Source organism: Balaenoptera ricei, chromosome 5, assembly GCF_028023285.1.
Source record: "Balaenoptera ricei isolate mBalRic1 chromosome 5, mBalRic1.hap2, whole genome shotgun sequence".
NCBI classification, from domain to species: domain Eukaryota; kingdom Metazoa; phylum Chordata; class Mammalia; order Artiodactyla; family Balaenopteridae; genus Balaenoptera; species Balaenoptera ricei.
This window is the reverse complement of record NC_082643.1, coordinates 23740760-23768566: the sequence shown is the minus strand read 5'-3', so window position 1 is coordinate 23768566 and position 27807 is coordinate 23740760. Positions and strand designations below refer to the sequence as shown.

The 27807-nt window shown below is 38.5% G+C and overlaps 1 protein-coding gene across 2 annotated transcripts in view; it reads right to left on the bottom strand.

Annotated features, from left to right (window-relative positions):
• Positions 1 to 27807, bottom strand: part of NFKB1 (nuclear factor kappa B subunit 1) — a 134637-nt gene that overhangs the window by 32371 nt on the left and 74459 nt on the right. For both annotated transcript variants that reach the window (XM_059922490.1, XM_059922491.1), the window contains exons 6-10: positions 25218 to 25366; positions 13402 to 13565; positions 11427 to 11585; positions 9969 to 10073; positions 1830 to 1921 (exon numbers count right to left, since the gene is read on the bottom strand). In XM_059922490.1, coding sequence (XP_059778473.1) covers positions 1830 to 1921; positions 9969 to 10073; positions 11427 to 11585; positions 13402 to 13565; positions 25218 to 25366 — 669 coding nt within the window. The remainder of the gene's footprint in view (positions 1 to 1829; positions 1922 to 9968; positions 10074 to 11426; positions 11586 to 13401; positions 13566 to 25217; positions 25367 to 27807) is intronic.

Here is a 27807-nt window from a genome sequence, read left to right as displayed (position 1 = left end):
TAAGGCAGCCTCCTCACTGATATCTGGCAGTGCCAGAAGAGTCAGGCATTTTCACATTTTTTAGCTGGATTTTTTTTTACTTGATCCACAAAATTAGTAAGTTTAAGCTAACAGTTATATACAGAACCTTCCACCAAACAAAAAAAAAAGGATATAATTATTTTCAAGTACACATGGAACATTTTTAAAAAACTGATCATAGAGTCACAGAGAAAGACAAAAAAATTTCAAAGAACTCATATCTAAGACTACCTTCTATGACCACAATGTTGAAATCATCAACAAAACATCTTTTAAATGTTTGGAAACTTAAAAACGGACTCCTAGACAAAAAATTTAAACGAGAATCATGATAGAAATGATAAAATAAGAACCAAACAATAATAAAAGCATTATGCTATCAAAATGTGATCTCAGCTTACAGCTGTGATGCATTTGTAACAAAACTTATTTTTTTCATTAAACTATGCTTGGGGCAGAATCATCAGCGCTGAGGGGCCCACTGCTTTGAGCAGCCACACACTGTCAGCATTTAACACCCCACCTCAAAGATGTTTTAGCTGGATTTTTTGACTATGTAATATATTCCCATGGATCAAGCTTCGTAAAATATAAAAAGGTATACAGTGGTGCACACTGAGAATTCTCCTTGCCATTCCTGTCCCTCATCCAGACAGTTCCTACTGTGTGCCTGCCCCCCACCCCCAGAAATAAACACAGAGGAGCTATTAGTTTCTGTTGTATTCTTCCAGAGTTTCTTTAAGCGTATGTAAACATAAACATAGACTCTTTTTTATATACACTTTGCTTTATATCTATCTTTTAAAAAATTTTAATGTTGTATCTTTGAGACTTTTCCATATTAGTCCATGGAGTACTCATTCTTTTTAATAACTGCACAATATTCCATCACATAGATACACCATAATTTATTTAACTGGCCACTTACTGATAGACCTTTGGATTGTTTCCAATTTTTTGTGAAAACCGTATTCCTCAATCGCTCAGTGTAATCATTAAGATGAGGATTCAGCATTTTCATCTCTTGGTCATATACTCAGTTGTCACCAGGAGATCTTGATTTATCATAGTGACATCAGCCTCAACTAGAAGACTCCTCCTTTCAACACTTTTCATTAGAATACCCTTTTAACAGGTCTCCGCATATTACACTGGTAGAACATTGTTATGGACTAATTGTGTTCCCCCAAAATTCATATGTTGAAGCCCTAACAGTGTGGCTGTATTTGGAGATAGAGCTTTTACGGGAAGAATTAAGGTTAAATGAGGTCATAAGGGCAAAGCCCTGACTGGATAGGATTACTGTTTTTAAAAGAAGAGACAGCAGAGAGCTTACTCTCTCTCTGCCCTGTTAGGACACAACAAGAAGGTGCCTGTCTGCAAGCCAGGAAGAGAGCCCTCACAAGGAACTGACACTGTCAGACCCTGATCTGGGACTTCTAGTCTCCAGAACCATGAGCAACAAATTTCTTTTGTTTCATCCACCCAGTCTATGATATTTTGTTATGGAAGCCTGAACAGATGAATACAACACTTAAAACATTTCTACTAAAGGACCTAAGGGCCACTGCCTTGTGGCTAGGTGATCAGACACCCAAATGAAATGCCTTGCAAGGTCTAATACAGCCTTGCCCATAATTCTATGGTAGGTAACTTTTCTGGAACACCTGCAAGAAACAGTGCTCTTTTATGAAAGTTAAATAAATATTTATGGTTTTTCCTTGTTTTATACATGGAAACTAGTGAATTTCAACAAGGCAGAAAATGTAGAATCATCTTCATCACCACCGTCATCATCATCCACTTACTTGTCTATGAACATCTGTGGGGGAAAAATCTCCGAATCCTTCCCAGATTCCACCATTTTCCTCCTCCTCATAAAATCGAATCTGGATGTCATCTGCAAACAGTCACGTCCAGATGTATAATTTCACATAGTATAATAATATTCAAAAACATGAAAAATAAAGCTGGTTCAAGATTCTACCTATAAATACTATGTACTTAACCTTTTTCAAAAGTAATTAATATAATATATACTTTTGAATTATTTAAAATTTTTAGTGAAAATTTTCTATTAGTTACCATAGTAATGGACCCCAAGATTCATTTACAATGACAGAATACTAGATTTACCTATTCAATCTGAGTTTTCTCTTAATCAGTCTTTCCCACTTCTTCATCCCTAAACCAATTCACTCCTGAGAAACACGAAGGATAGTGAGGAATATCAGAATCCCAAAAGGTGGTTCACTTGATACAGATTTACATAATAATATTAAACTAATATAAAGTTTACTATATGGCAGACACTGTTCTGAGTGATTTTATATGTATATATTAACTGATTTAATCCTCACAACAACTTTGTGATGCAGGTCTACTATTAATATCCTCGTTCTGCAGAAGAGAAACTGGAGGTCAGAGAGGTTAAGTAACTTATCTAAGGCTGAACAGCTAGTAAATGGAGAGGCCAGGATTTGAACACAGTGAAGTTTCAGATTCCAGGCTCTTACACATTCTACTATGCTACCTCCCTATAATATTTTATTAGTCCATATTGAGAAACTGCTAAAAATATCATGTTGGTCTAGTCCCTTCGGGTTAAATTAGAACATCTAAATTTCACACTTCAGTCATGGGTTCTACTCCTGCAGAAATATGACAGTATAACTCAGAGTTGCCATCTCCCTGGCTTCACTTCCTATTTCATAGGAAGGTGTACACTATTGACTTGCAAAAACTAAATTTATATTCCTATTTACATAGAATTTTAGGAATATTAGGGTTGGATAAGACATATTATATCCTGGTTAATACCTCTGCCTTCAGGTAGGACTACCCTGGACCTAGTTATTCAGATTCTTTAAGCTAGGTTCAAGACTTCTCTTAATAAGCCATTCCAATGTAATGATAATGATTAAGAGTCACATTTACAAATAAAGGTACTCAGATTGTGTTTACTCATAGTATGCACAACCAGAAATCTGGAAATGCATATTACTTGGATAGAATGGGTTGAAAGAATACTGATACCAAAACCTGCAGAGAAAGTGTAAACATTTTGGGGATACAGATATATATTGATACCTTTACCTTAAAATCTGATCTCATTTTTTCTGACTTTTTATCTCAGAGCATTTAGCCTCAAAGGAGAATTTTCTTTGTTTTAAGCCATAGTTTTTTTAATAGGGGCTATATTTCCAGCTATGCAGTTGCTTACTTTGAAACTGCTCATCCTTGTAGTGAGTATATCTTTCTTTCTTTTCTTTTTTCTTTTTAGTGAAGAAACTACAATTATTTTTATTGAAAAATGTGAAAGTGAAATATTATATTTTTTGCATTATTATTATTTTTTAACATCTTTATTGGAGTATAATTGCTTTACAATAGTGTGTTAGTTTCTGCTGTATAACAAAGTGAATCAGCTATACGTATACATATATCCCCATATCCCCTCCCTCTTTCACATCCCTCCCACCCTCCCTAACCCACCCCTCTAGGTGGACACAAAGCACCAAGGTGATCTCCCTGTGCTATGCGGCTGCTTCCCACTAGCTATCTGTTTTACATTTGGTAGTGTATATATGTCCATGCCACTCTCTCACTTTGTCACAGCTTACCCTTCCCCCTCCCCGTGGCCTCAAGTCCATTGTCTACATCTGCGTCTTTATTCCTGTCCTGCCCCTAGGTTCATGAGAACCATTTTTTTTTTTTTTTTTTAGATTCCATATATATGTGTTAGCATATGGTATTTGTTTTTCTCTTTCTGACTTACTTCACTCTGTATGACAGACTCTAGGTCCAACCACCTCACTACAAATAGTTCAATTGCATTTCTTTTTATGGCTGAGTAATATTGCATTGTATATATCTGCCACATCTCCTTTATCCATTCATCTGTCGATGGACACTTAAGTTGCTTCCATGTCCTGCCTATTGTAAATAGTCCTACAATGAACACTGTGGTACATGTCTCTTTTTGAATTATGGTTTTCTCAGGGTATATGCCCAGTAGTGGGATTTCTGGGTCATATGGTAGTTCTATTTTTAGTTTTTAAGGAAGTTCCACACTGTTCTCCATACTGGCTGTATCAATTTACATTCCCACCACCAGTGTAAGAGGGTTCCCTTTTCTCCACACCCTCTCCAGCATTTATTGTTTGTAGATTTTTTGATGATGGCCATTCTGACCGGTGTGAGGTGATACCTCATTGTAGTTTTTATTTGCATTTTTCTGATGATAAGTGATGTTGAGCATCCTTTCATGTGTTTCTTGGCAATCTGTATATCTTCTTTGGAGAAATGTCTTTTTAGGTCTTCTGCCCATTTTTGGATTGGGTTGTTTACTTTTTTGATATTGAGCTGCATGAGCTGCTTGTAAATTTTGGAGATTAATCCTTTCCCAGTTGCTCCGTTTGCAAATATTTTCTCCCATTCTGAGGGTTGTCTTTTCGTCTTGTTTATGGTTTCGTTTGCTGTGCAAAAGCTTGCAAGTTTCATTATGTCCCATTTGTTTATTTTTGTTTTCATTTCCATTTCTCTAGGAGGTGGGTCAAAAAGGATCTTGTTGTGATTTATGTCAAAGAGTGTTCAGCCTATGTTTCCCTCTTTATAATGTCTGGCTTTACATTTAGGTCTTTAATCCATTTTGAGTTTGTTGTTGTATACGGTGTTAGGGAGTGTTCTAATTTCATTCTTTTACATGTAGCTGGCCAGTTTTCCCAGCACCACTTTTTGAAGAGGCTGTCTTTTCTCCACTGTATATTCTTGCCTCCTTTATCAAAGATAAGGTGACCATATGTGTGTGGGTTTATCTCTGGGCTTTCTATCCTGTTCCACTGACCTATATTTCTATTTTTGTGCCACTACCATACTGTCTTGATTACTGTAGCTTTGTAGTATAGTCTGAAGTCAGGGAGCCTGATTCCTCCAGCTCCATTTTTCTTCCTCAAGATTGCTTTGGCTATTTGGGGTCTTCTGTGTTTCCATACAAATTGTGATTTTTTTTGTTCTAGTTCTGTGAAAAATGCCATTGGTAGTTTGATAGGGATTGCATTGAATCTGTAGATTGCTTTGGGTAGTAGAGTCATTTTCACAATGTTGATTCTTCCAATCCAAGAACATGGTATATCTCTCCATCTGTTTGTCATCTTTAATTTCTTTCATCAGTGTCTTATAGTTTTCTGCATACAGGTCTTTTGTCTTCTTAGGTAGGTTTATTACTAGGTATTTTATTCTTCTTGTTGCAGTGGTAAATGGGAGTGTTTCCTTGATTTCTCTTTCAGATTTTTCATCATTAGTGTATAGGAATGCAAGAGATTTCTGTGCATTAATTTTGTATCCTGCTACTTTACCAAATTCATTCATTAGCTCTAGTAGTTTTCTGGTAGCATCTATAGGATTCTCTATGTATAGTATCATGTCATCTGCAAACAGTGACGGTTTTACTTCTTCTTTTCCAGTTTGAATTCATTTCTTTTTCTTCTCTGACTGCTGTGGCTAAAACTCCCAAAATTGTGTTGAATAACAGCAGCAAGAGTGGGCAACCTTGCCTTGTTCCTGATCTTAGTGGAAATGGTTTCAGTTTTTTACCATAGAGAATGATGTTGGCTGTGGATTTGTCATATACGGGCTTCATTATGTTGAGGTAGCTTCCCTCTACGCCTACTTCTGGAGAGTTTTTATCATAAATAGGTGTTGAATTTTGTCAAAAGCTTTTTCTGAATCTATTGAGATGATCATATAGTTTTTATCCTTCAATTTGTTAATATGGGGTATCACGTTGATTGATTTGTGTATATTGAAGAATCCTTGCATTCCTGGGATAAACCCCACTTGATCATGGTGTATGATCCTTTTAATGTGCTGTTGGATTCTGTTTGCTAGTATTTTGTTGAGGATTTTTGCATCTATGTTCATCAGTGATATTGGCCTGTAGTTTTCTTTTATTGCGACATCTTTATCCAGTTTTGGTATCAGGGTGATGGTGGCCTCATAAAATGAGTTGGGGAGTATTCCTCCCTCTGCTATATTTTGGAAGAGTTTGAGAAGGATAGGTGTTAGCTCTTCTCTAAATGTTTGATAGAATTCGCCTGTGAAGCCATCTGGTCCTGGGCTTTTGTTTGTTGGAAGATTTTTAATCACAGTTTCAATTTCAGTGCTTGTGATTGGTCTGTTTATATTTTCTATTTCTTCCTGGTTCAGTCTCGGAAGGTTGTGCTTTTCTAAGAATTTGTCCATTTCTTCGAGGTTGTCCATTTTATTGGCATATAGTTGCTTGTAGTAATCTCTCATGATACTTTGTATTTCTGCAGTGTCCGTTGTTACTTCTCCTTTTTCATTTCTAATTTTATTGATTTGAGTCTTCTCCCTTTTTTTCTTGATGAGTCTGGCTAATGGTTTATCAATTTTGTTTATTGTCCCAAAGAACCAGCTTTTAGTTTTATAGATCTTTGCTATTGTTTCCTTCATTTCTTTTTCATTTATTTCTGATCTGATCTTTATGATTTCTTTCCCTCTGCTAACTTTGTGTTTTTTCTGTTCTTCTTTCTCTAATTGCTTTATGTGTCAGGTTAGGTTGTTTATTTGAGATGTTTCTTGTTTCTTGAGGTAGGATTTTATTGCTATAAACTTCCCTCTTAGAACTGCTTTTGCTGCATCCCATAGGTTTTGGGTCGTCGTGTTTTCATTGTCATTTGTTTCTAGGTATTTTCTGATTTCCTCTTTGGTTTCTTCAGTAATCTCTTGGTTATTTAGTATTGTTTAGCCTCCATGTGTTTTAGAGATTTTCTTCCTGTAATTGATATCTAGTCTCATAGCATTGTGGTTGGAAAAGATACTTGATACGATTTCAATTTTCTTAAATTTACCAAGGCTTGATTTGTGACCCAAGATATGATCTATCCTGGAGACTGTTCCATGAGCACTTGAGAAGAAAGTGTATTCTGTTGTTTTTGGATGGAATGTCCTATAAATATCAATTAAGTCCATCTTGTTTAATGTGTCATTTAAAGCTTGTGTTTGTTTATTTTCATTTTGGATGATCTGTCCATTGCTGAAAGTGGGGTGTTAAAGTCCCTGACCATTATTGTGTTACTGCCGATTTCCCCTTTTATGGGTGTCAGCATTTGCTTTATGTTATTGAGGTGCTCCTATGTTGGGTGCATAAATATTTACAACTGTTATATATTCTTTTTGGATTGATCATTATGTAGTTCCCTTCTTTGTCTCTTGTAATAGTCTTTATTTTAAAGTCTATTTTGTCTGATATGAGAACTGCTACTCCAGCTTTGTTTTGATTTCCATTTGCATATCTTTTTCCATCCCCTCACTTTCAGTCTGTATGTGTCCCTAGGTCTGAAGGGGGTCTCTTGTAGACAGCATATATATGGGTCTTGTTTTTGTATCCATTTAGCGAGCCTGTGTCTTTTGGTTGGAGCATTTAATCCATTCACATTTAAAGTAATTATCAATATGTATGTTCCTATTACCATTTTCTAAATTGTTTTTGTAGCTCTTTTCCTTTTCTTGTGTTTCCTGCCTAGAGAAGTTCCTTTAGCATTTGTTGTAAAGCTGGTTTGGTGGTGCTGAATTCTCTTAGCTTTTGCTTGTCTGTAAAGGTTTTAATGTCTCCACTGAATCTGAATGAGATCCTTGCTGGGTAGAGTAATCTTGGTTGTAAGTTTTTCCCTTTCATCACTTTAAGTATGTCCTGCCACCCCTTCTGGCTTGCAGAGTTTCTGCTGGAAGATCAGCTGTTAACCTCATGGGGATTCCCTTGTATGTTATTTGTTGCTTTTCCCTTGCTGCTTTTAATATTTTTTCTTTGTATTTAATTTTTGACAGTTTGTTTAATATGTGTCTTGGCATGTTTCTCCTTGGATTTATCCTGTATGGGACTCTCTGCTTCCTGGACTTGCATGGCCATTTTCTTTCCCATGTTAGCGAAGTTTTCAACTATAATCTCTTCAAATATTTTCTCAGCCCCTTTCTTTTTCTCTTCTCCTTCTGCAACTCCTATAATTCGAATGTTGGTGCGTTTAATGTTGTCCCAGAGATCTCTGAGGCTGTCCTCAATTCTTTTCATTCTTTTTTCTTTATTCTTCTCTGCAGTATTTATTTCCACTATTTTATCTTCCAGGTCACTCATCTGTTCTTCTGCCTCAGTTATTCTGTTACTGATTCCTTCTAGCGAATTTTAAATTTCATTTATTGTGTTGTTCATCATTGTTAGTTTGCTCTTTAGTTCTTCTAGGTCCTTGTTAAACGTTTCTTTTATTTTCTCTATTCTATTTCCAAGATTTTGGATCATTTTTACTATCATTACTCTGAATTCTTTTTCAGGTAGACTGCCTATTTCCTCTTCATTTGTTTGGTCTGGTGGGTTTTTACCTTGCTCCTTGATCTGCTGCATATTTCTCTGTCTTCTCATTTTGTTTAACTTACTGTGTTTGGGGTCTCCTTTTTGCAGGCTGCAGGTTCGTAGTTCCCGTAGTTTTTGCTGTCTGCCGCCAGTGGGTGAGGTTGGTTCAGTGGCTTGCGTAGGCTTCCTGGTGGAGGGGCCTGGTGCCTGTGTTCTGGTGGATGGGGCTCGATCTTGTCTTTCTGGTGGGCAGGACCACGTCTAGTGGTGTGTTTTGGGGTGTCTGTGAACTCAGTATGATTTCAGGCAGCCTCTCTGCTAATGGGTGGGGTTGTGTTCCTGTCTTGCTAGTTGATTGGCACTGGGCATCCAGCACTGGAGCTTGCTGGTCGTTGAGTGGAGCTGGGTCTTAGGGTGAGACGGAGGTCTCTGGGAGAGCTCTCGCCGATTGATATTACATGAGGCTGGGAGGTCTCTGGTGGTCCAATGTGCTGGACTCAGCTCTCCCACCTCAGAGGCTCAGGCCTGACACCCGGCCAGAGCACCAAGACCCTGTCAGCCGCACAGCAGTGAATGTGGCGGTCTCCGTTATGAACTCAGATTACGAGGGTCTACAGTAGCTGATCAGCTAGAACAGGCTGACTTGGGAGCACTCTGTCTACGAGGCTATCTCCAGCAGCCCGTGGCTGAAAGAGTAGGTCTTCCCATGCGCTGCCAGAATCTTGAACGTTTATATAGAGGTCTTCGCTGGGTTCAGTCACGGATCTGGTACAGGTGGTCTCAAGAACACCTTACTCTCTCAAGGCTGTGTGCTTTAAACAGCTCCTACGCCTGAGGGTCTACAAGCTGCAGAAAGACGAGACTGCCCGGGGCCGCGTGCAAGCTGTGATTCTTGCCACGAGCCCTGCTGCTGCCGTTGTGGAAGTGAGTGTATCTTTATTATACTATACCTTCTATCATTTTATTTAAAAAATGAGTGAAGCTTGAGAAAATAACACAATCTCCTTCAGCTTTTGCTGTCTTATCAATCTTGCGCTATATTTAATGAGAGCCAAATGCCAAGAACCTTTCTGAAAGTGAAAATTATGAGAGAAATATGCTCTGAGAATTTCCCTATAGTCCTTATTCTCTTTCTTTTTCTTAAATGACATCATAGTGTCATGTGAAGACATCCAGAGAAGCTCTCTCAGTGTTGCAATGAAGCATGGTAAGATAAACAAAATAAACAATTTTACACTATGTAAAACATTTATTCTGTGTGTGTGTGTGTGTGAAGCATGGGCTATTACTCATTTATTTAAAGTTCAGCTACCAAAATTTAAAGTATAAAAACCCTGAAACATCACTGATTCCAATGATCACTGTTTTCGTATTTATCTTTACTTCCGTTGAAAATTTTAAAATGAATTAGTTGGGTTAACAAAATAACATGGACAACTTAAATTTGGAAGAGATGAAATGTATAAATTTTTAAAAGGAGTTCTATGGCAAGGAGGGATATTACTGCGCCCACTGACAAAAAGTGACTTACAAACACACTCAGAATTATACTTCACATCTGGAGATCAGAGCATATATTTACCTTTCTGAACCTTGTCACAGAGAAGATAAATCTCTTCCCCTCCAGTTACGCATCCAGCTGTCCTGTCCATCCTTACTATTTTCAAGTTGGAGGCATTGGGGGCTTCTGTCCACAGGAGAAAAACAACAAACTTCATGATTTATCCTCAGCTTCACAGGCTAACCTCCTATGAGGGACCTTAACCAAAGCATACATTAACCAAAAGAAAGTTTAAATAGATGCTTTCACTCATCCTGCTTTAACAAGGATATAAATAAAACAAAATTGCCTTCTGAAACCCTCAGAGCACTTCTTGGGCATGGCTCATTCATTATCACCAAAACAGATGAGACACAAAGGAGCAGTATTTGTTTCTCCCACTAACACAGTAAGAGAGATTAATAGACAAAGAGAAAGAAATTTTCTGATGTTTCAGGAAGTTCCAAGCTAATGGATGTGTGGAATTTCAATAAGGTCAAGACTTCAACCCCAAACTTATGTCCATGATACTGATATACCATTTACAAGAGTCCTAGAAATTTAGGAAAAGCAGAGTTTTCTAAAACTATTTATTAATTTTTATTCTACAGAAAAGAAAAATGAAGATGTTATATTTCTTTTCCCCAAACGAAATTAGAATTCTGTGTGGTTAAGGGGTAAAAGTTTTGTGTGGTAATAGTATAAGGCTTCCTTTTTTTTTTTTGGCTCCAACAGCTGCATTTTAAAGTGATCTTTGGTATACGAGTCTACATCAGTTTATAAAGCTTTCACTTCCCTTCAAACATGTTTAAATTAGAGAAATCAGTTAGTTGTTGTACTTGGGGCATGGCGTTTTCTACTTAGACCAAACTCTATAACCTTTCAAGGAGCCTAAATACTGCCCTTGTAGACTTTTTGGAAATATCTGTTTAATAAATCCCATGCATACCAAATAAGAAATTAGCATGGTAAATGCTGAAGACCACTGTAAAACTCTTTCAAAAACTCCAGGAACTATAGACTGAAATAGAATTTTGAAGCTACGAAACATCTGTACTGCTCACTTAGTTAACCTGAAGTTCCTAACTTGATAAAGGTATAACATGCAAGAATGAAAATGGATAAGAATAAGAGTTGTCTTTTATTAACTTCTCTTGAGAGCCCCAATTGAGATACTTTTCTCATCTAAGAGCACCAACAATATATCCTCATAGTAAGGAATTCATAAATAATAAGAGATTTGGCATTGCACGTAGAAGACTACAACGATGATCTGAGGAAGATTTATTGAGCACCTCACAATATTTCACTTTTAATCTCGACATCAAATTTTAAGCTAAATTTCAGTGTCCTCATTTTGTAAGATGATAAATGTGAGGCTCCAAGTGATTAAGTTACTTGCCCCAGGAATCAGAGCTAGTCAGTAACTGCCGGGGCCAGGCTGGAAGTCTGTTCTTGACTTTACAGCAAGCTGCCTCCTGTCAGAAGTCAGGTACTCACTGCTATCGTAGATGGCGTCCGATACCACGGGTTCCAGGCGCCTCGTGAAGCTGCCGGTGCTGTCTGGAAGGAAAGCTGTAAACATAAGCCGCACCACGCTGAGGTCCATCTCCTTTGTCTGCTGAAGAGCTGCCTGGCGGATGATCTCCTTTTCCCGATCTAGGACCAGACAACATAGGGTATTCATGCCCAGGGAAAGAGTAAAGCGTGAACGTTTTAGATAGGATGCTTTTATAAAGCCCAAATAAAGAACATCAACTTAAAATAAAAGTCTATTTTTTTTTTCTTTTGAAATTCTTCATATTGCTAATACAATTTTAAGAATTATCTATGTATGTCATCCAAACGTAAAGGCATCAAAAAAAGGCCTGCATTTTCTCTGGATCACAGTAAAAACTGTCCTGCATGTGTCAAACTGCCTCTCTCCTGTCTTCCCCTGCCCTGTCCCAAGACACAAAGGATGTGATGGAATGGAATGCAGTAGCCTGACTATGCCTCAGCTGTGTGGAGGAATGTGAAAATTAAGTATTCCAACAGCTCTCTGAGCGCAGGGACTGTATTCATCCCACAGTGCCCGGCACAGCACCTGGCACTACGCAAGTACAACTCAAAAGGTGCTTTGAAGGAGCCGAATGACTCCACTGCACTTGGCTCCTTCCCTCCTGATGGAGCTTTCATGCTGATGGGCATAATCGTACATAACTTATAATATCATAAGAGGTGATAATTCAAGTGATAAGTACTATAAAAGAGCTACAGTTGAAGTGATATGAAACTTCAAAGGAGGGGAGAATCCAGAGGCTTTGGAGCAGAAGAGGCATTGCTCTAAATCTCGAAAGGATGGTAGAACTTGAACTTAGGAGGAGAATGAAAAAAGGCATCCCAGGAAGAGGAAAGAGCAGGAATGGAAAGACTGTGCCAAAGAGAGAAAGTGAGAAATTGTGGTGCTTCTATGGTGTAGTTCGGTTTAACAAAAAGGGGTGTAGTGGGAAACAAAGTTGGAAATGCAGATTGGGGCCAGCTCTTGGGAGGCCTAAAATGCCAGGGTATGGAATTTGGATTCTGGACGCAACAGGGAGACACTGAGTAGTGGTGACCTGTAGGCTTCAGTAAGATCCATCTGGCCATAGGGTGTAAACTAAATTAGAAGTGGGGAGGGACAGAGACAGAGCATCAGAAAATGGAGTGAGGAGGGGAACCCCAGAGAGCACAGAATCGCTGGACCACGAACTGGAGATGCAGCAGAGGCGAGAAGGAGGACTCAAAGATGATGTGAAGGTTTTGAGGATGAATATCAGAAGACAGAACATGTCTAATGGGAAAATGATTGTCTTTGGACTGCCTGAGTATGAGCTGGTGACAGGATGGCCAGATGAAAGGACAACACATAAAAGCAGAAATGGCACATGTGGTGGAACAAGGATTAGGGTTGAAAGAAAAAAATATAAGTGAAGGCAGGAAAACATAAAATCATAGCATTTTTATGATAAAGAGGATAGCTTACAATGTGCCTGAAGAGCCCAAAGAAAGAAAGATTCCTTATAATAAGGTGAGCTGGGGGAGGTATAAGAGAGCAGGTGTTCTTTGAACCATGTCTTGAATTCTCAATTAGTTCTGACAGGTTGAGAAGGGAAGGGTGGGGTGTTTTTGGTAGAGGAAGACACATAGAAAGGTATGAGTATGCATCAGTGTTCAGGGGGCAGTGATGGGGAGAGGTGGGTACAGGTGGGACCTCAGATAAAGCTGGAAAGGGAGCTGAGGCCCGGCTTTGTATGCCAGGCTACTGAGGTACAGATTTTATTCTAGAAGTAGCAGGATGCCATCAAAGGTTTCTGAGCAGGGAAAGGGTGAGAGCAGCTTGGGGTACAGACCAGGAGAAGGAGAAACCTGGGGCATAAGATGAGCACATGGTCTACACACAGGACAAGGAGAGCCAGAGCCCTCAAAGGAGCAAGGCTGGGAGAGCGATACTCACCTGTGAGCTGCCGGTCTCCTCCCCCTTCTGCTTGTAAATAGGCAAGATCAGGATGCACCAGAAGTCCGGGATTATAGCCCCTTATACATGCATCTGTCATTCGTGCTTCCAGTGTTTCAAATACTTTTTTCTTTGTCACATGAAGTATACCCAGGTTTGCAAAGCTGGAGAAAAAACAGTAACAGCAACAACCAGAATTAGGCAGTCAGTGACCAGAGAGTCTGGTTTTACCTTAGCTAAGTGGACTGAGAAAAAATGCACAGGCCCTCAATCACTGGCCCTCAAACACGTGACTATTTCTGCAGTGAAACATACAAAGCAGACTCACCAAATGGAATAATAAAGACCGTAACCAGCTGCACATCATGTCAGGCTGGGTTTTGCCACCAAATCAGTCTGTGGTAAACTTAGAAAAATCTTTTCGTTTTCAAAGCTTATTAGACTTGCAAATTATGAATAGGGAGTGGGGTATACATATCTTAATAAGAAAGTCTTACCTAGACTCATTTTAAAGTATTTTTCTAGGAGAGTTGTATAAAAAGAAATTTTAATTCCAACTATACTAACTTTTCTAACTTTTTAAAAAAGAATACGCAAAATACTATATTTAGGAGATTTTTTTTCTTTTGGCTCATCCCTGGGTTTCTAGACGGGATTTAAAGTCTACCAGGAATCCCATCTCCTCCTGGGCTATCTCTAAGGTTGGAATTATTTATGACCACTCGAATGTCCAACTCTACATGTACTCAGTCTTGAGGTATACCTTCAATCAGGGATGGAGAACCTTTTATATTGTGACGCCTACATATCCATAAAACAAAATATGTTAATATGCTAATTAAAGCAATTTTTAAATATATAAAATGCTCCAGCCATTCATTTTTTAAAATCAAGTACATGAAACAAAGACGTGTATTCAATAAATGTAATACAACAAACAAACAAAAAAGCACTTTACCAAGGAGACTCATTCGTTCAACAAATATTTATTTTGCTCCTTAGTACCAGGCAGCGTCCTGGGTGCTTCTGTCAACAGTAAAGGAATCCCTACATTCATGGAGTTTATATGCTAGTGCAACAACAGGGAGGAAACAAACAAGTAAATTTTATAATTTAAAAGGTAAAAAGTGTTACCAAGAAAAATAAAGTAGGAATGGGGAAGAGGAAAGGCAGTAGTAGAAGGCACGACACTTAAAAATAGGAAGAGGCCAGACAGGGCCTCATTGAAAAGATGTCAACTGAACAAAGACTTGAAGGAAGTAGGGGTTGAGACATGGATATATGGAAAAAGAACATTTGAGGTGGAAGGAACAGCAAGTACAAAGACCCTGAGGTAGGATCATGCCTGGTGTCCACAAGACAACAATGGCAAACAGGCCAGTGTGGCTGCAGTGAGATGAACAAGGGGTCAGTAGTGAGTAAGGAGTTCAAAGAGATAAGTGGGGCACAGTTCTTTTAAAGCCTTGTAAGCTTTTGTAAGGCCTCTTCTTTTCCTCTGGCTTTTACTCAGAAAGAAAAAAAAGTATTAGCAGGAATATCAGAGGAAAGATAAAAATATTATAACTGGATCAAATGAAATAAAGAATAAGATAATGTTGGAAGACTAGATAAACTAGGGAAAGAAAACATAGGAGGTGAAGGCAGAATGAGATGAGCACTCATACAGAGGCCCAGAGATGAAATGATACAGGTGTACAGACAGTGATGAAAAAAAGTAGGACAGCTGAGACAGACACCGAAAAGAAAATACAGACTATAAGCCCCTTGAGAGCAGAGATATCCAGTGACTAGAGACCTGGGTGCTTAATAAATGTCTACTGGCTAAATAAATGCATGAATTAATCCAGCACAGAAAAACACGCAATATGACACATTGATATGCATGGAGGCACACGGGGATTTTCAGAAACAACACCTCCATATTTTGGCCTTTTAGGCTTTACTCCTATACAGACACCCATAACTACAGGAAAACGAGGCTGATCTTCTAGGTAACAGCAATGATAAACATGTGTGCAGCACTTTACCACCTAGAAAGTGCTTTTCATGTATATTATCTAATTTAATCTCTGTGAAAAGTCATCATCTGTATTTTTCATTATGTGAATAATGGATTTACTCTGGAAATAAATGAAACAATACAGAAGTCAGTCTTCCACCTTAGGTAATGATAGAGCAACACAGACCGATTGAACCTCGCATTTTAAACAACAAAAAACATATGAAAAAATAGTTTTCAGACACTGGACAATAGGTGGCGTAGGACAGTGAGCCTTAAGGAAAGGAAAACAAATAAGGTGAATCCTAAAATTATGCTGCCTTAATATCTAGAGAGAGCTTCCAGGCTGCAGTAAGGAAGGGGGAGCCCAAACAGGGCCTGCTGATCTCCCTGAGTTTAGGAGACAAAGGAGGTCAACAAGGGTAGAATTCACAGGCCGATACCAGAGAAGAAAGAACCACATACCGAGAGACACTCAGAGCATGTGTGTGAGGAAATGACCCAAGGCTGGGAAAAGAACAATCAGAAGCACAGGCAAAACAGTCCCTGGAGCACACACACGGCTAGAATAGTTCAAGAAATCTTGTGATACACGAACTATTAGGGTGTACAGTCAGAAAGGTATTGCCTTTGTAATGGCATCAAGTTAACCCTAGACTAAAGGCTGCTCTGGTCTCCCTAAAAAGGCTTAAAAGTAAGTCTAGACACATGAAAGAATGCTCAACATCATTAATCATTAGAGAAATGCAAATCAAAACTACAATGAGATATCATCTCACACCGGTCAGAATGGCCATCATCAAAAAATCTAGAAACAATAAATGCTGGAGAGGGTGTGGAGGAAAGGGAACACTCTTGCACTGTTGGTGGGAATGTAAATTGATACAGCCACTATGGAGAACAGTATGGAGGTTCCTTAAAAAACTACAAATAGAACTACCATACGACCCAGCAATCCCACTACTGGGCATATACCCTGAGAAAACCATAGTTCAAAAAGAGTCATGGGGGCTTCTCTGGTGGCGCAGTGGTTGAGAGTCTGCCTGCCAATGCAGGGGCCACGGGTTCGTGTCCCGGTCTGGGAAGATCCCACATGCCGTGGAGCGGCTGGGCCCGTGAGCCACAATTGCTGAGCCTGCGCGTCTGGAGCCTGTGCTCCGCAACAGGAGGGGCCGCAATAGTGAGAGGCCTGCGCACCGCGATGAAGAGTGGCCCCCACTTGCCGCAACTAGAGAAAGCCCTCGCACAGAAACGAAGACCCAACACAACCAAAATAAATAAAATAAATAAATTAATATTTAAAAAAAAAAATTCCACTGTAGTTTAAAAAAAAAAAAAAAGAGTCATGTACCAAAATGTTCATTGCAGCTCTATTTACAATAACCAGGACATGGAAGCAACCTAAATGTCCATCGACAGATGAATGGATAAAGAAGATGTGGCACATATATACAATGGAATATTACTCAGCCATAAAAAGAAATGAAATGGAGGTATTTGTAATGAGGTGGATGGAGTTAGAGTCTGTCATACAGAGTGAAGTAAGTCAGAAAGAGAAAAACAAATACAGTATGCTAACACATATATACGGAATCTAAGGGAAAAAAAAAAAAAAAGGCCATGAAGAACCTAATGGCAAGACGGGAATAAAGACACAGACCTACTAGAGAATGGACTTGAGGATATGGGGAGGGGGTGGGGTGAGATGTGACAGGGTGAGAGAGTGTCATGGACATATATACACTACCAAATGTAAAATAGATAGCTAGTGGGAAGCAGCCACATAGCACAGGGAGATCAGCTCGGTGCTTTGTGACCACCTAGAGGGGTGGGATGGGGAGGGTGGGAGGGAGGGAGATGCAAGAGGGAAGAGATATGGGAACATATTGTATATGTATAACTGATTCACTTTGTTATAAAGCAGAAGCTAACACACCATTGTAAGGCAATTATACTTCAATAAAGATGTTTAAAAAAAAAAAAAAAGTAAGTCTAGAAAGGATCAAGCTATTCCCAAATTTAACTTCATCCCAATGCTCAAAAATATTTAGAAGCATAGACAATAAAAAGTCCAACTACCCATAATCCAAACTTCAAAATGTCTACCATCCAATCAAAAATTACCAGGCATACAAAGAAACAGGAAAATATAACTCATAATGAGGATAAAAATCATTCAATAGAAACAGATACAGAAATGAAATGAGACAGAAAACAGAATTTGTAGATAAGTACACGGAAAAGCTATGAGAGATATACTCCATATGGTTGAGAAGAAAGCATTAGTATGTGAAGGAGAGGCACGGAAGATATAAAAAAGACCCCCCCCCCCAAAAAAACCCACAGAGATGAAAACTACAACGTCTGGGAAGAAAAACACACCAGATGGGATTAAGAACATATCAGACAGTATAGATAAAAAGATTAGTGAACAAACGGCCAAATATACATGAGGTTGATGTTTCAGAAGAGAAAAGAGAGGAGTGGATGGAAAAAATATTTAAAAAATAATGGCCGAAAAGTTTTAAAATTTAATAAAAACTATAAACCCAGAGATCCAAGAACCTTAATGAACCACAAAGCACAAGAAACATGAAGAATACAACACTAAAGCTTATCATAATCAAACTGCTGAAAACTAGTGACGAAGAGAAAATCTGAAAAGCTGATACAGAAAAAAACTGACCCACTATGTACAGAGGAATAAAGATAAGAATGACAGGAGACTTCTTTTTGGAAACAAGGCAAGCCAGAAGACAGTGAAGCAGCATATTTTAAGGACATGAAAGAAAAACCCTTTCAACCTGTATTTCTATACTCCTCAAAAATGTCTTTGAAAAACAAAAACAAAATAAAGACTTTAAGATGTACAACAACTGAAAGAATTTATCAGCAGCACACCAGTGGTATAAGAAAAATTAAAGGAAGTCAACACATGGGTAAGTAAAAAATACTTTTTTTCCCTTATTTAAAAGTTTCTTTAAAAGATAATTGACGATTTAAAGCAAAAATAAAAAACAATATATGGTGGGATTTACAATATATGCAGATGTAAAATATATGACATAATAGCATAAAAGGTCAAGAGAGGGGAAATGAAAATATACTGTTAACATGCTATAAAGAGGTATAATGCTACTTGAAGGTAGACTATGATAAGTTAAAGATGTATAGTATAAACCTAAAACAATGGCTAAAAAATACAAAGAGGTATAAATCTAAAAGGAGATAAATGAAATAACAAATAATCAATTAATCTAAAAGAAGGCAGAAAAAGAGGAAAAGGGGGAACGAAGAATAGATAGGACAAGCAGAAAACAAACAGCAAGATGGCAGATTTAAACACAGCCGTAACAGTAATCATATTAAATAAAAATCACCTAAACACCCCACTAAAAGACAGAGTATGTGAGACGGAATACAAAGTAAGACCCAACTATATGCAGTGCATATTTACTTTGAATGTAAACACACAAAAAGGTTAAAACTAAGAAGATGGGGAAAAAAATGTTCCAAGCTAACATTATTCAAAAGAAAGATGAAGTAACTATATTAGTTTCAGTCAAGGTAAACTCCAGAGCAAAGAATATTACCAGGAATAAAAAAGAAGGTCATTTCATAATGATAAAGGGATCAATTAATTAAGAGGACATAAGAATCCTAAATTTTTATGCATCTAATAAAAGAGCTTCACAATACAAGAAGCAAAATCTTATAGAACTGAAAAGAGAAATAGATGTATTTATGAATATTGTCAGATTTCAATACTCTTCTCTCAATAATTAATAGAACAAGTAGAGAGAAAATTAGTAAGGAGACAAAAGCTTTGAACAAACAACCTGACCCAACTGACATTTACAGAACATGCGTTCAACCTGATCAGACTAAACATTCTTTTTTAAGTGCACCGGGAACATTTACCAAGACAGACCATATTCCCTCCATAAAACAAGCCTCAATACATTTAAAAGGAATCAAATGATACCAAATATTCTCTTACCACAATGGAACTAAATCAGATATCAATAACAAAGTTACCTAGGTAGGAGTATATTTAAATCAAGACTGGCCACGTAATAATTAATTGTTGAAGGTGGGTGATGGGTACAATGAAGGCTCATTATGCTATTCTTTCTACTTTTGTATATGTTTGGAAATTTCTATAATAAAATGCAAAAGAAAAATGAGAGCAGACATTATTAGCATAAAAAACAGAAAAAAGCAAGGATTATAAATGTTAACATATGAGAATGCAAAATGGTGCAGCCACTTTGGAAAACTTGGCAGTTTCTTTTTTTTTTTTGCCACACCACGCGGCATGCGGAACTTCCCCGACCAGGCATCGAACCCGTGCCCCCTGCAGTGCAAGCCCGCAGTCTTAACCGCTGGACTGCCGGGGAAGTCCAACTATTTGGCAGTTTCTTATCAAGATAAACGTACTCTTAGCACACATCCCTACAATTCCACTCCTCAGTATTTACCCAAGCCAAGAAAAATGAAAACTTATATTCACACAAAAGGTGGCTTTGTTCTGAAAAACTGGAAACAAACCAAATGTCCTTCAACAGGTGGATAAACTGTGATATATCAACACAATGCAACAGTGCAACACTACTTATTAACTAACAGACTCAGCAATCTGGAGGAATCTGAAATACATTATGCTAAGTGAAACAAGCCAGACCCAAAAAGGCTACATATTGTATGATTGCATTTGCATATCATTCTGGAAAAGGCAAAACTATGGGGGTAGAACAGATCAGAGGTTGCCACGGCCTAGAGTTGGGGGGGAACCTGACTCCAAAGGGTCACACAGGGATTTTAAGGATGGGGGTGGGGGGAGGGAATGAAACTATTCTACACCTTAATGGTGGTGATTATATGAGTATTTATCAAAACTCATAGAACTGTATACTTTAAAGGGTGAATGTTACAGTATTTAAATTAATTTCAAAAATTTTTAGAAAGAAAGTTTATCACAGTTAATAATGGGTTAGTGCGGGACTGGTACTACAGTCCTGTTTCTTACTCTAAATGCCATATTCTTACACTAAATGCCATATTCTTACACGTCAGTGGTTTTCAAAGTACACTCTCCAGACCAGCAGCATCAGCATCACCCAAGAATTTATTAAAATGCAAATTCTTGGGCCTTATCGCAGACCTACTGAATCAGAAACTCTGAAGGTGGCGCTCAGCCATCCGTGTTTCAACAAGCCCTCCAGGTGATTCTGATGGCCCCTAAAGTTTGTGAACCACTGCTCTACACGATGAGACAGGCCAATGAGATCAGAATCTCTGGAAGTAGGGCCTGGCATCAGTATTTTTACAAAGTGACCAAAGGTGACTTTAATTAGCAGCCAGGTTTGAAATCCTATACACCGTGCCAGATGCTGCCATCATTATGATCGTCTGGGAACTGCCTCTGCCCTTTGGCTAGGTTCAAATCCCCAGGTCCTTGGGTTGGGATTCTAAAGTGCCTCCTCCATCTGGCCTTTCTTCCTCTCCAGACTCAAATATTGACTTCACGGCTGGCCTGAGATTTAAAAGCAGCCCTTGACTCACAATACACACCCTAGGTTTGGAAGTTGGATACTTCCAATCTCAGTCCAGACCTTGTCCATTTTCTCCAAACAGCTCCTTTTCTGGGCATTAAGGTTGAACCATATGAAACTGCCAGTAGCTGTTTATGGATCTACAAAAATAGCAGTTTAATAGTCTGTATTAGTTCATTGAGGGAAGACTTGTTTCTGTTTTGCATTTTTATATTTATATATCTACTTCGAGTGCTTACCATTGGTATATGCTGGAAATATTAGTTTAAAAAAAAGAAAAACTTCACATCTCTCTAAATCAGGGCTGCCAGGAAGCAAGCAGAGGGTGTGGTGATTATTGGTGAGGAAGGTGGCTTAAAGCAAAGCCAAGTAACAGTTTCCATCGAATGCAAATTTCAGAGAACTAAAATGCTGTTGAAACAAACTGCTGATATTCAGGATAGAAAATAAAACACCAAACAAAGATTATTTTTATGAGGACGGGCACTAAGGACTAACTAAATAAGTGAGTAGGAAATAAAAAGTCAAAACTAAAGCTAACTAAAAGAAGCTAAAAGGACAACCCCCCCAAATTAAACCAATCAAACTTACAATCATGACTTAGTTTTATCTAAAACATGAATAGTTTAATATAGATAACAAAATACCTTTGAAAATAGAAATTAAATTTTACTGAGAACTCATGCTGAGAGTAAAGTGAAGAGAAACACTCCAAAGAAAGGTCATTCTTTTGGTTTTGATAATTTAGAAGTTATTTATCTTCTCAGTGTCATTTTCCATATACCTTTTTTTTTTTTTTGGCCACGCCAAGTCCAGCATGCACCATCTTAGTTCCCCAACCAGGGATCGAACGCTTGGCCCCTGCATTGGGAGTGCAGCGTCTTAACCACTGGACCACCAGGGAAGTCCCTCCATATATCTTTTTTGATGTGTTAGATTGATGCCCTGATTATGAATCTATACTCTTAACCTAAACTGTATTGAAAACTGCTTATCATGGTTCTGTTTCTAGTATTGACAAGTCTAAGGAATAACTCTGGCTATCTTCCTAAATTTCTCTATATGCTATTCTTACCTACAAGTTAGAACTAAATAAGAATAATCATTGACATCCTGTAAATACACATGAGGCAAGTTGGCTCATGTTATTTCATAACATTAGCTAATGTTAGTTCAGTGTAGGATTTGGATGTAAAGGGCCTGGAGGTCGATTCTGTAGCCTAACATTCAGATTTTATAAGGGAAGAAATTAAAGTCCCCAAGAAGTCATGCAAATTGCCCCCAGTCCTACTGTTGTGAGTGACAGAACTGGAAATAGAATTCTGGTTTCCAGACCACCAGCATGAGACTCTTTCTACTAAAATGCAACAGGTTCTGGTATTAGAAACTTAAAAAAAAATGAGAGACAAACGAAATCATGAAGGAAATACTGCATTTTGGGAAACACTGTAGGCAAAAGTTTCTCAGTTAAAAATAAAATTATAAAAGGAGTACCAAGGTTTCATAGAGCACTCTGAATGGGAGAGGCTATTGAGTCTACTGTAACTCTTAGGTGGCATCCTCTTCATTACATTTCTTGGTGAAACTGCATAGTATTAGAAAATCCCACAGAGCTATGACCAGACGTCTTGATGATCACATTTACAAGTTTAGATGCTCAAACTGTTGAATGAATGAATTCTTCCAACTACCGAACCCCTCACGCCAGCACTAAAAGAGAGTAACAGATTTCCTCACTTTCCTTGGAGACAGGGAATTTACTTTTACTCCTGCTGTAGGTCCCAAATTAAATAACCATTAGTTCCTCCCCAAATCCTCAAAGACTACTAAGGCAAACCACAGAAACACCAAATTACAGATAACATACTGGAATGTTTATAATAACAAATATTGTTAGTAGGGAACTTCATGTATAATTCCCTCTGAAGGATATGATTATCACACACATTAAACAGGACCAAAGAGAATATACACTTCGTACTGACAGTAGCCTACTCGAGTAAATCTGCAGAGACACTAAGTGATCAATTAGGCCGAAACTCTTTGACAATTACCCTGCATTTCAAAGCTCTCATAGGTCAGTCAGGAACTGTAAGGGTATTCCAAAACAAACGATGAACCAACTGTGACACACAAGAGGAAACAGGTCAGCCTTTCAAGAGGATGTTGAAACAAGTTCATTTAAAGCATAGTTGAATTTTTCAAATCAATTTAGGCTTCTTCCTCCAATCTAGAGTTTTTTTTTTTTCCTCTGACATCAAAAGAATCAGATTTTAGTGACTTAAAAGAAAGCTCTCTAGGTTTTTCACACTTGAAAATTTTAACAGTCAAACAAAGAAATACCAAGGAACGTGAAAGTTCAACCTCCCCAATAACAACCAACTTGAAACCTGATCGGAATTCAAAGCCTGAAATGTTACCATCAGCTTAATTATAGTTGATTTAAACAATTCCTTTCTTTTGAGTGAACAGTCTAGATTAACTGGGATTTTTACCGTAAACTATATAAACCAGTATTAGGAAGCCCTGAAAGATATTCCTGAAAATTAGACAAATTTAATTAAAAATTTCTTTTGAATTGAATTTATTTCTATAATACTTCATTCAGTAAAAATGGCTTGTTTTATCTCTCTGACCAACACTTAAATGAATATATCTCTTTGTATTTACATTTCCAGTCTAATGAATGCCTAAACAAATTTGTAATCCTTGGCTGTGCACACTTTAAAAAAAAATTGAAGTATGGCTGCTGTACAATATTATATGTTACAGGTGTACAATATAGTGATTTGAAATTTTTAAAGGTTATACTCTATTTTTAGTTATTATAAAATATTGGCTGTATTCCCCATGCTGTACAATATATCCTTGTAGCTTATTTTATACCTAGTAGTTTGTACGTCTTAATGCCCTACTCCTATATTGCCCCTCCCCCCTTCCCTCTCTCCCCACTCATTTGTTCTCTATATCTGTGAGTCTGTTTCCTTTTTGTTATACTTACTAGTTTATTTTTTAGATTCCATACATGAGTGATACCATACAGTATTTGTCTTTGTCTGACTTACTTCACTTGGCATAATACCTTCCAGGTCCATCCATGTTGCTGCAAAATTTCATTCTTTTTTATGGCTGAGTAGTATTCTATTGTGTATATGTATATACACACATCTTCATCATATATATATACATATACCACATCTTCTTTATCCATTCATCTGTTGACAGACACTTAGGTTGCTTCCATATTTTGGCAATTATAAATAATGCTGCTATGAACACTGGGGTGCATGTATCTTTTTGAATTAGTGTTTTGGTTTTTTTGGATATATACCCAAGAGTGGAATTGCTGGGTCATATGGTAGTTCTAGTTTTAGTTTTTTGAGAAACCTCCACACTGTTTTCCACAGTGGCTGTACCAATCTACATCCCCACAAACAGTGTTTGAGAGTTCCCTTTTCTCCACATCCTCACCAACGTTTGTTCTTTGTGTTCTTTTTGATGACAGCCATTCTGAGAGGTGTGAGGTGGTACTTCATTGTGGTTTTGATTTGCATTTCCCTGATGATTAGCGAGATCAAGAATCTTTTCATATGCCTGTTGGCCACCTGCAAGTCCTCTCTGGAGAAGTGTCTAATCAGGTCCTCTGCCCATTTTTTAATCCGGTTGTTTGTTATTTTGATGTTGAGTTGAATGAGCTGTTTGTATATTTTGGAAATTAAGCCCTTATCGGTCTTATCATTTCTGTGCACACTTTCTAAGCAGCACAGAACTGAAATAATATTTACCTATCCACTTCATGCTCAACATGTTCACACTGTAAATCGAGAATCAATAGTTCATTAAGGGAATCACCAAAGGTATGAAATCATCCATAAAGTGTTGATTTCTGCTATAGCCAGTTTTCTTCTAATTTGTCCTTATCCTTATTTCCAGAAGGAAAATATTGCTAAAAGTGGCACAAATGCCTCATAGGTCAAGTGACTGTATAATTTATCATCCAAACTGGGCCACTTTTGAGAGTGGAAGAGGGTGCTATAAATAATTAGGCCAGGACCACAGGTACAAAGTGGGTTGTATCAGGGAAATCCAGACAAGTGGGCGCCTTACTCTTCGGCGTCCTCGGAGTCCAAGCGAGAGCTCAAATCTTCATTTTCTGGGGCTCTCGGAGGGTCTTGGAAAGACCCTGAATAAAAAGGGCCTGCTCCCTGGCTGCCCCGTTCGATCTGCACCTCCCTTCCACAACATCACACACCCTCACTTACCCGACCACCATGTCCTTGGGTCCAGCAGTTACAGTGCAGATGCCGTCCTCACAGTGTTTTCCCACCAGGCTGTGCGCATGCAGGTGGATGTTTTTTCCATTTGTGACCAACTGAACAATAACCTTTGCAGGTCCCACATAGTTGCAGATCTATACAAGAAGCACATTTCAAAGTTAGCACATCTGACTACATTAAAACATGGGAAAATGCTTAAGACAAGCCAGTTAAGTATAAAAAGTATGATATAAAATTTAAGCATATCTGTACATATACGACCACAGCTCGGTTTTGAAAAATATGTGATGAACAAATGATGAGATGGAAATAAATTAAAATGCTAATGGCGGTTGTTTTGGGCGTGAAAGATATTCCGCAGGAAGCAGACCATTTAAAATACAGCACGTATTGTTAAAATTGGAAGGAAGAGCACATCTTGGAGGATGCTGTATCCCCTTCCTACTAACCAAGAACACATTTTCAGCTGCACCTTCATTGCACTTTTGGTCATAAAAGGTGGGTAAAAGATCAGTGAGAAGGGTATGGGGGTTGACTGATTGATGGAAATCAAGAGAAGGAAAGAGGTGAGCAGAAAGTGTCGTTCTGCTGTGAGATGAGGCAGGAGAGAGAGTCTTGCCCAGGGACCCCGCTATGAAGGTTGGCCATGGACACCTAAGCCCATGGACTTGGCCTGCAGTGACTGGTTTCTTTAATTCAAATCAGTGTACTACCTAAGTGCAAACCCTTAGATCTGACACCTGTTTAGCTCTTGTTTTATAAGATTTTTCCATTTAAAGTAATTTATATTTTTTATTGTTATACCTTTAAAATGATGACAAGAGCAATAAAAAGAAAACTGCAAGGAGATAATGACATTTTAAGTAAAGAGAGCTTGGACACTCTTTCTCCTCTAGTTGGTTCTCCAGCCCTCTACAGGAGACCACAGATTCCTTCCTTGAGAAAGCCCCAACACTAAAATCATACTCACAGAAAAGACCAACGGCCTTATTTTTAAACTTCCTGAATATTATAAGTCAGAAACCTGTGATAAATTCAGCCAAACTGTTGGAAATGCACTGTATCTCCTCAAAGGGTGGCCGGCCATCCTCGTTTGCCCGGGAATGAGAGGGTTTCCTGGGATGCAGGACTTTCAGGGCTAACAACGAGAAGAGTTGGTCACCCTATCTCCTTAGCTCATATTGTCTCTTTTTGAGGAAGTATATGACCTAAATCCAGGACCTCCCAACTATACAATCGTTAGAAATATTTTAATCTGCACAAGCAACCCTTAGCTCAGAAGAAAAAGAAAGTAGATAGAAATCTCACGTAGCAATGGATCCTTGATGGATGTCTTTCTGATATATACTTGAGGAAGAACCTACGCTTGCCAGTAAAATTGCTTGGAAACAGACAGAATTCCTTTCCACCAATCTACTTCTACTATAAATACCATCAAATGAATTTATATTCCATTGAGGCATGGTTTTGTTAGGATGTTTTCGGTATGGATTTTTTTCCCAATCCAATCTCCCACCGCAAGAGTTGAGGAGAAGTTGATGAGAACTGGGATTATGCCCCAGAGGCTTTTGGGGGAGAGAAGTTTCCTCTCCTGAACAAAGGACAGACTCCCTCTGTCCACAGTGTAGCTCCACTGGAAACCTTAGGGCCTCTCTGCCTGAACCCAGGCTCAGAACCGCTGCAAAAGTTTGCTTCCCAGCCCACTAACACCCCTTCCCAAGGAGCAGGGCCACTTGCGGGAATGTCCTCCAGTCCTTGCAGAGCAAGCTAATCACAAAGAATGCTTAGGATTAAATTAGGTTCTGACCACCTCAGAGCACAAATAAATAATTTCTTAAACAGGTAAAGCACTTAAAAAGCCCCCTGGGCATAAAACCAATCATGAACTTAGTGCTTTCCCTTTTATAACAGGTAGAAAGCCTTTGCCCTTCAGGGTAGGACAGGGAATGAAAAGTTCTGGGTTTGCTCCAAAGTTGGCTGTTGTCCCTACATACTCCCTGGATTGCTGATGTCAGTTCTGTGTCTTGGTGTCAACATCTGAAATCAGCCTTTGTTATGATGACATATTTCACAGGGATTTCTTCAACAGTAAATAAACAGTGAAAAAGCATAAAATAGACCATGTAATTTCACTTTTAAGTGCACTGAGCATAGGAATGCAACAGTGTAAGGCATGACGAAATGCTTCACTTGGGTGAAATCAGGTAGGCTTTCCACTTAAGCAGGACACCAGAAGGAATCCATCCATTAAAGCCCAATCCCTTTGGATATCTGGACCCTTCAACGTTACCACTATGAAGGAATCAGTCACAGGCACTGAAGGAAAGAGGCGGGAGGTCTCCTCAAAAAGTACTCACATCTTTTTCTTGCTATTACTTCACGATCGAAGGGTGGCAAGAATGAGGAACTGGGTAGTCTCTGAGGTAAAAGGACCTGAGAAATGTGCCAGTGACTAATGTGCTGTTTGATCCATTTGAAAGAGTTCAAGTCAGCATGGCATCATCTGGTTTTTCACATAGGCCACAGGGCAACGACAGGGAGGCCCCTGGGTTTTGTGGACTTTCCAAAATACTGA